The sequence below is a fragment of the Macaca thibetana genome, chromosome 6, assembly GCF_024542745.1.
Source record: "Macaca thibetana thibetana isolate TM-01 chromosome 6, ASM2454274v1, whole genome shotgun sequence".
Lineage (NCBI taxonomy): Eukaryota > Metazoa > Chordata > Mammalia > Primates > Cercopithecidae > Macaca > Macaca thibetana.
This window is the reverse complement of record NC_065583.1, coordinates 138,387,360-138,403,889: the sequence shown is the minus strand read 5'-3', so window position 1 is coordinate 138,403,889 and position 16,530 is coordinate 138,387,360. Positions and strand designations below refer to the sequence as shown.

The window sequence follows — 16,530 nt, the reverse complement described above, 5'->3', positions numbered from 1 at the left end:
TCTTGAACTCCTGACCTCAGGTGATCTGCCTGCCTCAGCCTCCCAAACTGCTGGAATTACAGGCGCGAGCCACCGTGCTCGGCCAACTTTCTTACTTTTTAAAGTTCAGTAGTATTCCATTGTGTATGTGTGTGTGTGTGTGTATATATATGTCATTTTTTAAAATCCATCAATCAATGGACACTTGGATTTTGTTTTCACCTTTTAGTTATTGTGAAAAATGCTGCTATGAACACGGATATACAAATATACATCTTTGTATTTTAATACATTTAAACTATTTTGTAATATAACACTTTTTAAACAGCATTAAATACTGAAATGATTGTTTTCTAAGGTGGTTCTTTTCCACTGCTGTTCACTTTTTTTCCTCTTCATTACCTTGATGACATCCAAAATTTACTTATTTAAATGATCGTACATAGTAATATTTAATTAGTAGCTCATTTTAATGGTAATAAAAGCTTACTCTGTTAGTGCTTAAATGCTGAAAGTTTTCCTGCTCTTTGTCTACTTTATCTTAGGCATCTTTCAACCTCATGTACGACACCTCCTGGTTTTGGCGACCCCTGTAGACATAGTAATTCTTGGACTGAGCTATGCTAATTTGCAAACAGGTATGGCAACCCACATGTTATGTTTTTTAAAATAATATTTTGGCCAATTGATATTACAATTAAAAGCTAATCTGGGTGAAATGTTGAATTCCATTGACTCAAATTAATGATTATTGGTGCCAAATCTTCAGGCTCTTTTCCATAAGTTAATGTTGTGTTAGTTTTTTTGTTTTGTTTTGTTTTGTTTTGTTTTTTGAGACAGATTTTCGCTGTTGTTGCCCAGGCTGCAGTGCAATGGTGTGATCTCAGCTCACCACATCCTCTGCCTCCTGGGTTCAAGTGATTCTCCTGCCTCAGTCTTCTGAGTTGCTGGGATTACAGGCATGCACCACCACACCCAGCTAATTTTGTTTGTTTTTGATACAGAGTCTCACACTGGGCTAGAGTGTAGTGGTGCAATCTTGGCTTAGTGCAACCTCCGCCTCCCAGATTCAAGCGATTCTCCTGCCTCAGCCTCCCAAGTAGCTGGGATTACAGGCGCCTGCTACCACACCCAGCTAATTATTTTGTAGTTTTAGTAGAGACAGGGTTTTACTGTGTTGGCCAGGCTGTTCTCAAACTCCTGACCTCGTGATCTGCCTGCTTTGGCCTCCCAGTGTGCTGGGATTACAGGCGTGAGCCACTGCGTCCAACCTAATTTAGTATTTTTAGTAGAGACGGTGTCTTCATGTTGGTCCGGCTGGTTGCAAACTGCCGACCTCAGGTGATCCACGCACCTCGGCCTCCCAAAGTGCTGGGATTACAGGCATGAGCCACGGCACCGGCTGGGTTCGTTTCTTGTTTATTGTTTTACTATATAATAAACACACAGACAGACAGACACACACACACACACACACACACACACGGAGAAGGTTCTGTTTCACTTGAATTATCAAATTGTATCAGACTTAGTAATTTTAAAATGTATATTATAGAAGCTGTTGACTGTGTTGTCAATAAGAATTGAGTAAACATATCGATTCTGACAATAATGCAAAGATTTTTAAAAACTGTAGAGTAGCTAATAAACTGATTTTTGTATTCTTTCTTAAAATAAATAGGTTCTGGAGTTCTTAATGATAGTATGTCTGGTGGAATGCAGTTGCTTCCAGATCCTTTATATTCTCTTCCTACTGATAATACTTACCTTTTAACAATAACTTCCACTGATAATGGCAGAATTTTCTTGGCTGGAAAGGATGGCTGTTTATATGAAGTAGCCTACCAGGTAAGTCTGATATTCGTAAACGTTTTTTTTTTTTTCTCTCTCTTGATGAAGTAGGGAAAAGTAAGTTCTTATTTTGTTTTCTAGTTATGTAAGGACATTAACATATTTTTATGACAAATATTCAAGCATCCAGGTGAAGCTGTAGTCCCCATGACTACACCATGCCTACAAAACTCAGTCCTCTCCTTAGAGGTAAAAGTCATTATTAATTCTATGTATGTCCTTGTGGAACATAAAGCAGACATCACTGTATGTGTCTCTATAGATATCTATGCACATATGTTTGGGAGTGTATACGCATACACAAATACCTAATGTACTTTTGCAAATATATGTTTTCACTTGGATTATTGATTTAATTCATAATTGCTTTCTTTTTCTTTTTCTTTTTCTTTTTTTTAATGTGATGGAGTCTACTCTGTCACCCAGGTCTATCACCGAGGCTGGAATGCAGTGGCTCAATCTTGGCTCACCGCAACCTCCATCCCCTGGGTTCAAGCATTTCTCCTGCCTCAGCCTCCTGATAGCTGGGATTACAGGGGTGCACCACCACCACATCCAGCTAATTTTTGTGTTTTTAGTAGAGGCAGGGTTTCATCATATTGGCTAGACTGATCTTGAACTCCTGACCTCAAATGATCCTTGTGCCTTGGCCTCCCAAAGTGCTAGGATTTATAGGTGTGAGCCACTGTACGCAGCCCATAAGTGGCTTTTTATTTAACAGTATGTCTTGAAATTCTTTCCTTGTCAGTATTTGGTTGATATTTTAAATTATGGACTAAACTCCGTAGTTAATTTTGAATAATGTGTCTCGTTTTGTTTATTGTAACTGGTATTAGTGATTATAACTGATATTTCATGAAGATTTGAAGGTTTTTATAAATATGGATATACAGTAGTTATTGTAAGGGAGTTACATACTTTTATAAGTCTTCTTTCTATTTTTTTCTTTAAGGCTGAAGCAGGGTGGTTTAGCCAAAGATGTAGAAAAATAAACCACTCAAAGAGCTCACTTTCTTTCCTTGTTCCTTCTTTGCTACAATTCACATTCTCAGAAGATGGTAAGTAGAAAACAATAAATTTGGCAAGTAAAACTAATTTCTAACATATTGTTCCCTCAACATTTTCTTCAGAAATTATCATTCTTAATTGAAACAATTCGTTATGTTAAGTAGCATTTGGTATATATTCATAAGGTCTTTTAAAGGGTAAGAAGAGATTATAACAGAGAAAGTGTGGATTTTATTCTCAAGTTTACTTATTTCCTATAAATGTAGCATCAAAGAACTTATGTCTAAAACAGCTGTACATACTTAAACCAAAATATCTGTGTGTGTGTGAGAGAGACATTCAGACAGCTAATACATTGCTTGGTCTAGAACAAATTTCCAATATAAAAATAATATATCTTAGCTTTTAATGAACTGAGAGATTCAAACAGGTGAAATAATTTTTAAAATGCTTTGGCAACATAAGATCAGTATGCCCAAATATTAATATGACTAAATTTTTAAATTATTTTCTTTCACACAATCAGTTAGGCCAAACTGGAAGTTTCTTAACATAAAGGACCAGGTATAATTATTCTACGTATTTCTAGCATGTAGTAAACATTCATTAAATATTATTGAATGAAGAAATAACTTAGAACTTGTTTTCGATTTGGCTTAAAATTCATTTAGAGGACAAAATAACTTATTTTCTATGCTCGTAACCCAGTCACAGTATTTAGCATATGTTTTTTTCATGTGTTGTCTGACTAAAATGCTTTTTGGACTGAATCTTGTGCAAACATCCTTGGATTTAACTTCAAAGCAAGGGAGTAGAAAGCCCCTGAATACAAAGTTCTGATTCAACAGTTTGTTGTAAGTGGCTAATGTATTTGCTTTGTTAATCCTTGGCTTTGCTTTTTTCTCTTTTTTTTTTTTTTTTTTGTCTTACTTTTAGATCCTATTCTTCAAATTGCAATTGATAATTCTAGAAATATTTTATATACACGATCTGAGAAAGGAGTAATACAGGTTAGTATTAATATTATACCATTAAGAGTAATATAAATCCTTATTTTTAAGGCCGACAGTTCCTGCCTCTTAAACTTTTCCTATGAACTGTATAATTAAAAAAAAAAAAAAAAAAAGCCTCCCAGGCATGGTGGCTCACGCCTGTAATCCCAGCACTTTGGGAGGCCAAGGTGGGCGGATCACCTGAGGTCAGGAGTTTGAGATCAGTCTGGCCAACATGATGAAACCCCGCCTCTACTAACAATACAAAAATTAGCTGGGTGTGGTGGCGTGCCCCTTTAATCCCAGCTACTTGGGAGGCTGAGACAGGAGAATCGCTTGAACCTGGGAGGTGGAGGTTGCAGTGAGCTGAGATTGCGCCTTTGCTCTCCGGCCTGGGCAGCAGAGCAAGACTTCATCTCAAAAAAAAAAAAGCCCAACTCACTTCTCAGAAGGGGCCCCTTTCTATGAAATTTCAAATCTGAATGTTTTCATGTTTGTTTTAAATACCAGTATTAAAGGATCCCTTAAAAAGAAAAGTTTATTAATATGTGTATAGTATGTAATCATGTTTAAGTGAGAATGATTTGTATTCACAGGTGTATGATTTGGGACAAGACGGACAAGGAATGAGCAGAGTTGCCTCCGTGTCACAGAATGCCATTGTCTCTGCTGCTGGTAACATTGCTAGGTAACATGTAATTTATTATTAAGCATTAAGCAGGCATAATTATACTATTTGTGTGTAGCATTCTAAAAGTATATTATTCCCTAACCAAAATGTCTCTAAAAGATAAGGAATGTTGAAGAGATGACACTCTTATGTTTTGAATGGAACTGTTAGAGACTCTTTTATTTTATTTATTTATTTTTTTGAGACAGGATCTCACTCTGTCACCCAGGCTGGAGTGCAGTGGCACAATCTTGGCTCACTGCAACCTCCACCTCCTGGGTTCAACTGATTCTCCTGCCATAGCCTCCCTAGTAGCTGGGATTACAGGTCCTTGCCACCACGCCTGGCTAATTTTTATATGTATATATTTTTTGAGACAGAGTTTCACTCTTGTTGCCCAGGCTGGAGTGCAGTGGCGCTATCTCGGCTCACCGCAACTTCTGCCTTGTGCTTTCAAGCGATTTTCCAGCCTCAGCCTCCCGCGTAGCTGGGATTACAGACATGCACCACCAAGCCCAGCTAATTTTGTATTTTTAGTAGAAGCAGGGTTTCGCCATGTTGGCCAGGCTGGTCTCAATCTCCTGACCTCGTGATCTACCCTCCTCGCCCTCCCAAAGTGCTGGGATTACAGGCGTGAGCCACCGCGCCCAGCCTAATTTTTCTGTTTTTAGTAGAGATTGGGTTTCGCCATGTTGGCCAGGCTGGTCTCTAACTCCTGACCTCAGGTAATCCACCCACCACACCTCCCAAAGTGTGGAGATTACAGGCAAGAGCTTTTTTTTTTTTTTTTGAGATTAGTTTCGCTCTTGTTGCCCAGGCTAGAGTGCAATGGTGCAATCTCGCCTCACTGCAACCTCTGCCTCCTGAGTAGCGGCTAATTTTGTATTTTTAGTAGAGACGGGGTTTCTCCATGTTGGTCAGGCTGGTCTTGAACTCCCGACCTCAGGTGATCCACCCGCCTCGGCCTCCCAAAGTGCTGAGATTACAGGCATGAGCCACTGCGCCCCACCTGCAAACACTATTTTTGTAACTAAGGCCTCAAATTTTCAACTTTTGTTGTCATTGTGCCTAGGTTATTGCTACAATCGAAGTGAAATAAATCAACTTTTTGTTTTTTTCAGGCAAGGTTTCACTCTGTTGCCCAGACTGGAGTGCAGTGACGCAATCGTAGTCTGCTGTAACCTCAGTTTCCTGGGCTGACGTGATCCTCATGCCTAAGCTTCCTAAGTAGCTATGACTATAGGCGTGCACCACCATGCCCACCTAATTTTATTTTTAGTAGACCTGGGGTCTTGCTACCTTGCTCAGGCTAAATTTTTGTGGTTTTTTTTTTTTTTGAGACGGAGTCTCGCTCTGTTGCCCAGGCTGGAGTGCAGTGGCCAGATCTCAACTCACTGCAAGCTCCGCCTCCCAGGTTCACGTCATTCTCCTGCCTCAGCCTCCCGAGTAGCTGGGACTACAGGCGCCCGCCACCTCACCCGGCTAGTTTTTTGTATTTTTTAGTAGAGACGGGGTTTCACCGTGTTAGCCAGGATGGTCTCGATCTCCTGACCTCGTGATCCACCCGTCTCGGCCTCCCAAAGTGCTGGGATTACAGGCTTGAGCCACCGCGCCCGGCCTTTGTTTTGTTTTATTCTTCAGTGACAAGAAAAAATTCTGAAGGCAGACAATTGAAAACACTGTTTTCCCTCTTTTTTCTGGAATGTTTTTCAAATCCACAAAAAAAAAAAAAAAAAAATTAAAAGAACAATGTGGCAAAACAAATAACTTTTTTTTTTTTTTGATACGGAATCTCGCTCTGTCACGTCACCCAGGTTGCAGTGCATTGGTTCAGTCTCAGCTCACTGCAACCTCTGCCTGCTAGGTTCAAGCAGTGCTCCTGCCTCACCCTCCCAAGCAACTGGGACTGTAGGCATACACCACCATGCCTGGCTAATTTTTTGTATTTTCAGTAGAGACAGGGTTTCACCATGCTGGCCATGCTGGTCTGGAACTCCTGACCTCGTGATTCCCCACCTCAGCCTCCCAAAGTGTTGTGATTACAGGCGTGAGCCACTGCATCCAGCAAAACTAATACACTCTATCTCAATTGTTAACATTTTGCCTCTTTGTTGCCTGTCTTTTTTTTTTTTTTTTTTTTGAGAAAGAGAAGAGTCTCGCTCTGTCGCCCAGGATGGAGTGCAGTGGTGCATGGCGCGATCTCAGCTCACTGCAAGCTCCACCCCTCCAGTTCACGCCATTCTCCTGCCTCAGCCTCCCAAGTAGCTGGGACTACAGGTGCCCGCCACCACACCCGGCTAGTTTTTTGTAGTTTTAGTAGAGATGGGGTTTCACCGTGTTAGCCAGGATAGTCTCGATCTCCTGATCTCGTGATCCACTCGCCTCAGCCTCCCGAAGTGCTGGGATTATAGCCACTGCACCCTGCCCTGCCTGTCTGTCTTATGAGCCATTTGAAAGTACGTTGTAGACATTATGACTCTTTTTTTTTGGAAATGGAGTCTCACTCTGATACCCAGGCTGGAGTGCAGTGGTGTGATCTTGGCTTACTGCAGCCTCCTCTTCCTCCCAGGCTCAAGCCATCCTCACATCTCAGCCTCTTAAGTAGCTGGGACCACAGACGTGCGCCACCATGCCTGACAAATTTTTTGTATTTTTGGTATAGATGGGGTTTCACCATTGTTGCCCAGGCTGGTCTTGAATCCCTGAGGTCAAGCAATCTGCGAGTGTCAGCCTCTCAAAGTGCTGGGATTACAGGCATGAGCCACTGACATGCCTTTAGTCTCTTACATAATAATGGTATACTTAATCCATATTAAAATTGCCCAGTAGTCCCCAAAATCTTTTTTTCCTTTTTTTTTTCTTTAAACTCTGCTGCTGGCCTGGCGCGGTGGCTCAAGCCTGTAATCCCAGCACTTTGGGAGGCCGAGACGGGCGGATCACGAGGTCAGGAGATCGAGACCATCCTGGCTAACAGGGTGAAACCCCGTCTCTACTAAAAAATACAAAAAAAAAATTAGCCGGGCGTGGTGGCGGGCGCCTGTAGTCCCAGCTACTCGGGAGGCTGAGGCAGGAGAATGGCGTGAACCCGGGAGGCGGAGCTTGCAGTGAGCCAAGATATGGCCACTGCACTCCAGCCCGGGCCACAGAGCGAGGCTCCATCTCAAATAAAAAAAAACAAAAAAACTCTGCTGCCCAGGATTGAGTGCAGTGGTGCAATCATGGCTAACTGCAGCCTTGACCTTCCTAGGCTCAGGTGATCCTCCAACTTTAGCCTCCCAAGTAGCTGGGACCATAGGCATGCACACCTCCACTTGGCTAATTTTTGTATTTTTTGTAGAGAGGGGATCTCACCATGTTGCCCTGGCTGGTCTCGAACTCCTGGGCTCAAGCAACGTGCCTGCCTCAGCCTATCACGGTGCTGGGATTACAGGTGTGAGCCACCATGCCCCCAAAATCTTTTTTTTTTTTTTTTGAGGTGGAGTCTTGCTCTGCCGCCCAGGCTGGAATGTCGTGGCACGATGTCAGCTCATTGCAACCTCCACCTCCTGGGTTCAAGCAATTCTCCTGCCTCGCCCTCCTGAGTACCTGGGACTACAGGCACGAGCCACCACACCTGAGTAATTTTTGTATTTTTAGTAGAGACGGGGTTTCACCATGTTGGCCAGGCTGGTCTTGAACTCCTGACCTGATATGATCCACCCACTTCAGCTTCCCAAAGCGGCAATCCGTGGCTCACGGATTATAGGTGTGAGCCACCACAACCGGATTCAAAATCTTTTATAGTTGTTTTTCTTTCCATTTTTCTCAAATTACAATCAGAATTTATGAATTGGATTGGTTGGATTGGGCCCTTTAATATAAAACAGGCCCGTGACCACCTTTCTTTTTTTGGAATATTGACATTTGGAAGGGAGGGGCAGGAGAATTATACAATTTTCTGAATTTATCGTTTTTTGTAATTAGATTCTCATTAATGCATTTTATATACATACATTTTATATACGATGTTTATATATATTTGTATATGTATATGTATTTATATTTTTTCTTTTTTTTTCTTTTGATACAGAGGTTTGCTCTGTCACCCAGCCTGGAGTGCCATGGCGCTATCTTGGCTCACTGCAACCTCTGCATCCGAGTTCAAGTGATTCTCGTGCCTCAGCCACCCAAGTAGCTGGGACTCTAGGCATGCGCCACTATTCCTGGCTAATTTTTATATATTTTTTAGTAAAGATGTTGACCAGGCTGGTCTCGAACTCCTGGCCTCAAGTGGTCTGACTGCCTCAGCCTCTCCAAGTGCTGAGAAATGTCTTACTACAATGTGAAATGGCAATTCACATTGTAATGAATTCACATAGGCAGTGTGAAATGTCTTACTACATTATATCAGGAGACACATAATAGCAGTTTTCTCACTGTTGAAAACTTCTTTGAGGTGCTGTTAACTAAATGTCTACATTATAAAGTTTCATTTCCTCCCTTTTTTTTTTTTTTTTTTTTTTCTTGAGATAGAGTCTGGGCTTGTTGCCCAGGCTGGACTGCAGTGGCGTGATCTCAGCTCATTTCAACCTCCACCTTGGGTTCAAGTGATTCTCCTGCCTCAGCCTCCTGAATAGCTGGGATTACAAGCATGCGCTACACCTGCCTTATTTTTTTGTATTTTGAGTAGAGACGGGGGTTCACCATGTTGACCAGGCCAGTCTTGAACTCTTGACCTCAGGTGATCCGCCCACCTCGGCTTCCCAAAATGCTGGAATTACAGGTGTGAGTCACTGCACCCGCGCTTTCTCCCTTTTTAATTAGTAGTAATGATACTTTGACACTCTGAGAATACTGCTCCCCACCAACCATTCACCCAATGGTTTTAGTCGTTTTTTGTGATCTTTGTTTGAAAATAGGGTTACTCTTAACAATATAAGTGTAAAAAGTACACATTCAAGAGTTTTTCCAGTTCTTGCTGTTCTTGTATTACTTTCCTAAAAAGCTAGTCTTAAATTAGTTAGCATATTTAGAAAATGTGGAAACATGTGGTCGGGCACAGTGGCTCACGCCTGTAATCCCAGCACTTTGGGAGGCCAAGGCAGGCGGATCACACTCACACGAGGTCAGAGTTCGAGACCAGCCTGGCCAACATGATGAAATCCCGTCTCTACTACAAAACAATACAAAACTTAGCTGGGCATGCTGGCACAAGCCTGTAATCCCAGCTACTCAGGAGACTGAGGCAGGAGAATTCCTTGAACCTGGGAGGCGGAGATTGCAGTGAGCCGAGATCCTACCACTGTACTTCAGCCTGGGTGACAGAGTAAGACTCCATCTCAAAAAAAAAAAAAAGAAAATATGGAAATATGTAAACATTCTGATAGGAAATGTTTCTTATAATTTAGCAGACACATTTTAAAAATACACTTTGTTTTCTCCTTTCTTTTAGGACCATCGATCGTTCTGTTTTTAAACCAATTGTCCAAATAGCAGTGATTGAAAATTCTGAATCACTGGACTGCCAGTTATTGGCTGTCACACATGCAGGTATGTTGTTTTATTTACATATCTGTGTTACTGTTACAGCTTCTGAAAATTCTTAGATTTGGAAATTTATGATTAGAAATATATTTTTACTTCCATATCTGCTTTAAAGCCATATAAATAATTTGTAAAATAAAGGATTTTGAAAACTGGGAGACTTTTCTGTTTCTTCATTTTATAGATATAAAACCAAGCCTAGGCCAGGTATGGTGGCTCACACTTGTAATCCTAGCACTTTGGGAGGTCAAGGTGGGCAGATTGCCTGAGCCCAGGAGTTCAAGACTAACCTGAGCAACATAGGGAAACCCTGTAACCCCGTCTCTACTAAAAATACAGAAATTAGCTAGGTGTAGTGGCATGGCCTTGTAGTACAGCTCCTTGGGAGGCTGTGGCGGGAAGATCGCGTGAGCCCAGGAGTTTGAAGCTGCAGTGAGCTGAGATTATGCTACTATACTTCATCCTGGGCAATAGAGCAAGACCCTGTCTCGAAAAAACAGTAAAAAAGCAAAACAAAAGCCAAGCCTAAATGGCACAGTGGCTCACATTTTGTAACAAAGCCTGAACTGGAACACAAGATTTCTTGGTTTGTCTTTGCAAGTTCTTTCTAATGAAATGTATTGATTCACCTCTCAATTTTGAGTGACATTTTCTTAGATATATATTTCAGCTGATAGTCTATATGGTAATTTAAGATTAGTCAGGGGGCTGGGCGCAGTGGCTCACACCTGTAATCCCAGCACTTTGGGAGGCCAAGGCAGGTAGATTATGAGGTCAGGAGATCGAGACCATCCTGGCTAACATGGTGAAACCCTGTCTCTACTAAAAATACAAAAAATTAGCCGATGTGGTGGTGGGCACCTGTAGTCCCAGCTACTCGGGAGGCTGAGGCAGGAGAATGGCGTGAACCCAGGAGGCGGAGCTTACAGTGAGCTGAGATCACGCCACTACACTCCATCCTGGGCGACAGAGCAAGACTCTGTCTCAAAAATAAAATAAAAATAAAAATAATTAGATGGGTGTGGTGGCACATGCCTGTAGTCCCAGCTACCTAGGAGGCTGAGGCAGGAGAATTGCTTGAATCTGGGAGGCGGAGGCTGCAGTAAGCCGAGATGGCGCCTCTGCACTCCAGCCTGCTAGACTCCATCCCCCAAAAAAAAATTAGTCCAGAAAGTTATGTATGGTTTTAGCAGAGTTTTGCATTGCTATATGTAATTGCTTCAATAACACATTTACCTCAGGTCCTTATTTTCTATTACTGATGCATAATTTTACCCCATCTTCAGGTGTAAGGTTATATTTCAGCACTTGTCCATTCAGACAGCCATTAGCACGGCCTAATACACTGACGCTGATTCACGTCCGCTTACCTCCTGGATTCTCAGCATCTTCAACCGTAGAAAAGCCTTCAAAAGTACATAGAGCACTTTATAGTAAAGGTAAGTTCTGAAATACTATCAGATTTAAGATGAGATTCTTAAAATTGTTAAAATTATATGGCGTTTTGAGGCATTTGAAAATACCTATGACAACAGTAGAAACTGGGGACTACTAGAAGGGTTGGGGAAGTAGGGGAGCAAGGGTTGAAAAACTGACCGTTGGGTCTTATGCTTAGTACCTGAGTGATGGAATCAGTTGTACCCTAAACCTTAGCACCACGCAATATACGCAAGTAACAAATCTGCACATGTACCTGCTGAATCTAAAATAAAATTGGAAATTGTAGTGAAATTCAAAAGTTGAAATTGAAAGTATAGTTTTCACTCCTACATTTAGGTTTTTGATCTGTTTTGTGATAATTTTTATACGTTGTATGAGGTAGGAATCTGACTTCATCCGTCTGCATGTGGATATCTAGCTGTCTGAGCACCATTTGTTGAAGACTATTATTTCCCCATTGAATTGTCTTCATCTTACTTTCTCACGTGAATTACCCGTTAATGTATGGGTTCTGGATTCTCAGTTCTATTCTATTGGTCTATATTATCCATCTTTATGTCAGTAGTACAGTCTTGATTACTGTTGCTTTGTAATAAATTTTGAAATTGGCAAGTGTGACTATTCCAACTTTGATCTTTTTTTTTTTTTTTTTTTTTTTTTTTTTTTGAGATGGTCTGGCTCTTTTGCCCAGGCTGGAGTGCAGTAGCACAATCTCTGCTCACTGCAACCTCTGCTTCCCATGCTCATGCCGTCCTCTCACTTCAGCCTCCTGAGTAGCTGAGAGAAGCTACAGGCGTGTCCCACCACACCTGGCTAATTTTTATATTTTTTGTAGAGACAGGCTTTTGCCATGTTGCCTAGGCTGGTCTCAAACTCCTGAGCTCAAGTGATCTGTCTGCATCAGCCTCCTAAAGTGCTGGGATTACAGGCATGAGCCACCGTGCACCTGGCCTGATTTTTTTTTTTAAAGATGATTTTGGCTATTCTCAGTCTCTTGAATTTTCATATGAATTTTAGAATCACCTTGTTAATTTCTGCAAAAAAAGTGAGGTGGGGCCGGGTACAGTGGCTCATGCCTGTAATCCCAACACTTTGGGAGGCAAAGGCAGGTAGATCACTTGAGGTCAGTTGGAGACCAGCCTGGCCAACATGGCGAAACCCCGTCTCTACTAAAAATACAAAAATTAGCTGGGTGTCGGGGGTCATGCCTGTAGTCACAGCTACTTGTGGGCTGAGGCAAGAGACTTGCTCGAACTATGGAGGTGAAGGTTACAGTGAGCCAAGATCCACTCTAGCCTGGGGGATGGAGCAAGAGTCCATCTCAAAAAAAAAAAAAGTGAGATTGGATTGTGATAGCTAAATCGGTGTATCAGTTTGGGGCATGTTGCCATCTTAACTATATTTAGTCTTCAAATCCATGAATACGGAATATTTTTCCAAGTCATTTGGGGGTGGGGAGGAAGGTTCTCACTCTTTTACCCAGGCTGGAATGCAGTGGCAGGATCTTGGGTCACCATAGCTTCAACCTTCCGGGCTCAGGTGATCCTCCTTGCTCAACCTCCTGAGTAGTTGGGACTACAGGCGTGTGCCACCACTCCTGGCTAATTTTTGTATTTTTTGTAGAGATGGTGTTTCACCATGTTTCCCAGGCTGGTCTTTAACTCCTGGGCTCAAGCAATCCTGCCACCTCTGCCTCCCAAAGTGCTAGGATTATAGGTGTGAAGCCACTGTGTTGGTGAGTTTTGTTGAGATAATTGCTTTTTTTTTTTTTTTGAGACAGTGTCTACTGTCACCCAAGTGGGAGTGCAGTGTGCAGTCATGCCTCATTACAACCTCTACCTCCCCGGCTCAAGCAATCCTCCTGCCTCAGTTTTTGTTGAAATAAGGTCTTACTTTATTGCCCAGGCTGGTCTCCAACTCATGGGCTCAAGTGATTAGCCTGCCTCAGCCTCCTAAACTGCTGGGATTACAGGCATAAGCCACAGCACCTGGCCCAGATGATTGCTTCTATAGTACACTTATCTCTGCCATTCCTCTGGCACCTTCATCATTTTTATTCATGGTGTGTTTGAATTAACCAGTATATAAACTGTATTTCGTTGAATATTAGCTTCTATTACATTGTGAATTGTCAGTCACAGCATTTTTTATATACTAAATATATTTTTATAAAATTAATAATTAAATTGATAAGCCCATTGACTGCAAGATATACCCTAAGTTCAGAAATGCTAAAATGTGAAAAAAAAAAATATGTTTACCTGAGAGAAATACAGTTTAAAATTGAGAACACTTAAGGAGTCTACCCTAAAAATAATTATATAGTCTTTCATGGAATTATTTTATTTTGTAACTTGTTTCTTTATAAAGATTGATGTTGTGTGTGTATATCTATATGTGCTAATTTTAAGTTGGCATAAAAGTACTTGTGGTTTTGTAAAAAAAATTTGTTTTTTGAGACGGAGTCTTGCTCTGTCACCCAGGCTGGAGTGCAGTGGCACAATCTCAGCTTACTGCAACCTCTACCTCCTGGGTTCACACCATTCTCCTGCCTCAGCCTCCCAAATAGCTGGGATTACAGAGGCCCGCTGCCACGCTCAGCTAATTTTTGAATTTTAGTAGAGACAGGGTTTTACCATGCTGGTCAGGCTAGTCTCGGACTCCTGACCTCGTGATCCGCCCACCTCATCCTCCAAAAGTGCTGGGATTACAGGCATGAGCCACCATGCCCAGCCCGGTTTTATAATTTTAATTGCCAAACCGCAATTACTTTTGCACCACCCTAACAATAGTTATTAAGGTTATTGAGGATGCATATTATTTGACATGATGTAATAATATTTTATATATTAAACTTTTAGGTATTCTATTGATGGCAGCCTCAGAAAATGAGGATAATGATATTTTATGGTGTGTCAACCATGATACTTTCCCTTTCCAAAAGCCAATGATGGAAACCCAGGTAAGTTGTCCTGACAATTCTGAAAAAACTATTATATAATTTTAAGTGAAGGATAATATGGTAAGAAACTTTTTATCTTCTGATTTATTGCTGTTTACTTCTAATAACATATGATTAGAAATTATAATGTAAAGAAATTATCCTGTCAATTATTTGTTTTTCCTCTGTCAGGTTAGAAGTTCCTATGTTAATCACAAAAAGACATCTTTAAAGAAAACATTGGACCCTTGTAGAATATTTTCCATAATGTACCAGAAAATACATGTATCTTTTTTTTTTTTCTGAAAACATGTCAGGTTCATATGAAATGATCTTTGTCTCATTTAAATATGTTGCTTGTTTAGTTATTTAAATATGAGGCCATCCATTATAGTTGTGACTTAGAATTTTATTCTAACAATCTCTTTGTAATTTTGTCTTTTTCTTTTTTTTTAATTACGGAAACTTTCAAACATAAAGTTTGAAGAATCAATTGAACCTCACATAAGAGAACTGAGTTGCCAACATCTTTCTTATTGTATTTCGTTTTTCTTTCTGACATAAACAAAGGGACACCCACAAACACACAGTTTTGTTTTAAACACAAAAATCACCACATACATCATGAAGTGGATATGGTCTTCCTAGGTGAGGGCCGAGGCTGCTGTGAACCCACGGACTGCCCCCTGCCCCCAGCTGCCCATCCTAGTCCCCAGTTTGTAAGGAGGTGAGGGGAGGCTACCTGTCTCCATCCCCTTGGTGTCCTCTGCTCACTCCTGCCTGTCCTCCTAAATAGTCCTGCATAGCCGACTGAGGCTGCTGATCAAACCAGATAAACCAGCCCCTAGTGGGGTGTGAATGTCTGGTACTGTGTCTTTGAAGCTACCTCTTCACAGGCATTTTGCTTCTAGTTTTCGCAGAAAACTAGTGGTTTTCTGGTAGTTCTTAAATTTGAACCCTTCCAGATGGGACTGGCAAAAGGTGTGTGTAAGTGGGAGGAGGAAAAGCAGAACTCCCAGGGATGGGAGTATTGTCTGCATGATCTCTACCAAATTTCTGACAAGGTTCAAAGAGCTGGGGTAGGAGCAGGAGGGAGATAAGGAGTGCCCTTCTTCTTCTTTCCTTTATTCTTTGAGCTTTACTGAGCATGTACTACCAGCCTTGTGCTGTGATAAACTGTGAGGATTCAGAACTTAATAAGATATAAACCCTGTCCTGGTTGGGATTTTGTGCTGGTGGGGGATAATGATTTTAATCCTGTCTCTATTTCCTCAAAACTGTGGAGCAGAGGACACGTTTTTGGCTGTTTATTCCTCTATAATCGTTATAATCATATCTGCCACTATGGAGTTATGAGACTAAATGAGCTCATGTGTGTAAAGCACTCAGAACAATGCCTGGCACTCCTTGGAAGCACCATTCCATAAATGTTAGCTTTTTTTTTTTTTTTTTTTTTTTTTTTAACTCTTTTAAAAAAGACAGTGTCTCACCCTGTTGCCCAGGCCCAAGCAGTCCTCCCACCTCAGCCTTCCAAGTAGCTGGGACTACAGGTGTGCATTACCACATACAGCCAATTTTTAAATTTTTTGTAAGCTAGGTGTGGTGGCTCATGCCTGTAATCCCAGCGTAATGTCGAGGTGGGTGGATCACAAGGTCAGGAGATCGAGACCATCCTGGCTAAAATGGTGAACCCTCTACTGAAAATACAAAAAATTAGCTGGGTGTGGTGGCGGCACCTGTACTCCCAGCTACTGGGGAGGCTGAGGCAGAAGAATGGCGTGAACCCGGGAGGCGGAGCTTGCAGTGAGCTGAGATCGCGCCACTGTACTCCAACCTGGGTGACAGAGTGAGACTCTGTCTCACAAAAAAAAAAAAAAAAAATTTTTTTTGTAGAGACGGGGTCTGACTATTTTGCCCAGACTGGTCTTGAACTCCTGGGCTCCAGCGATCCTCCCACCTTGGCTTCCCAAAGTGCTGGGATTACAGATGTGTTCACCTAACTTTTTTTTTTTTTTTTAGAACAAATACTACATGTCATATAATTTGATTTAATATTTGAGTTTTTCTTAAACAAAGGTGAACTTTTGTTTTTAACAAAAAAAACTCATCAAGAATAGTGTATGAGC

At 41.4% G+C, this 16,530-nt stretch overlaps 2 protein-coding genes across 3 annotated transcripts in view; one reads left to right on the top strand and one right to left on the bottom strand.

Moving 5' to 3' along the window:
• Window positions 1-16,530, top strand: part of NUP155 (nucleoporin 155) — a 78,919-nt gene that overhangs the window by 14,961 nt on the left and 47,428 nt on the right. For both annotated transcript variants that reach the window (XM_050794502.1, XM_050794503.1), the window contains exons 5-12: window positions 525-617; window positions 1,661-1,827; window positions 2,783-2,888; window positions 3,775-3,848; window positions 4,427-4,518; window positions 9,932-10,029; window positions 11,310-11,462; window positions 14,325-14,425. In XM_050794502.1, the coding sequence (XP_050650459.1) occupies window positions 525-617; window positions 1,661-1,827; window positions 2,783-2,888; window positions 3,775-3,848; window positions 4,427-4,518; window positions 9,932-10,029; window positions 11,310-11,462; window positions 14,325-14,425 (884 nt within the window). The remainder of the gene's footprint in view (window positions 1-524; window positions 618-1,660; window positions 1,828-2,782; window positions 2,889-3,774; window positions 3,849-4,426; window positions 4,519-9,931; window positions 10,030-11,309; window positions 11,463-14,324; window positions 14,426-16,530) is intronic.
• The window catches only part of WDR70 (WD repeat domain 70), a 422,645-nt gene that overhangs the window by 402,967 nt on the left and 3,148 nt on the right, over window positions 1-16,530 (bottom strand). The window lies entirely within an intron of this gene.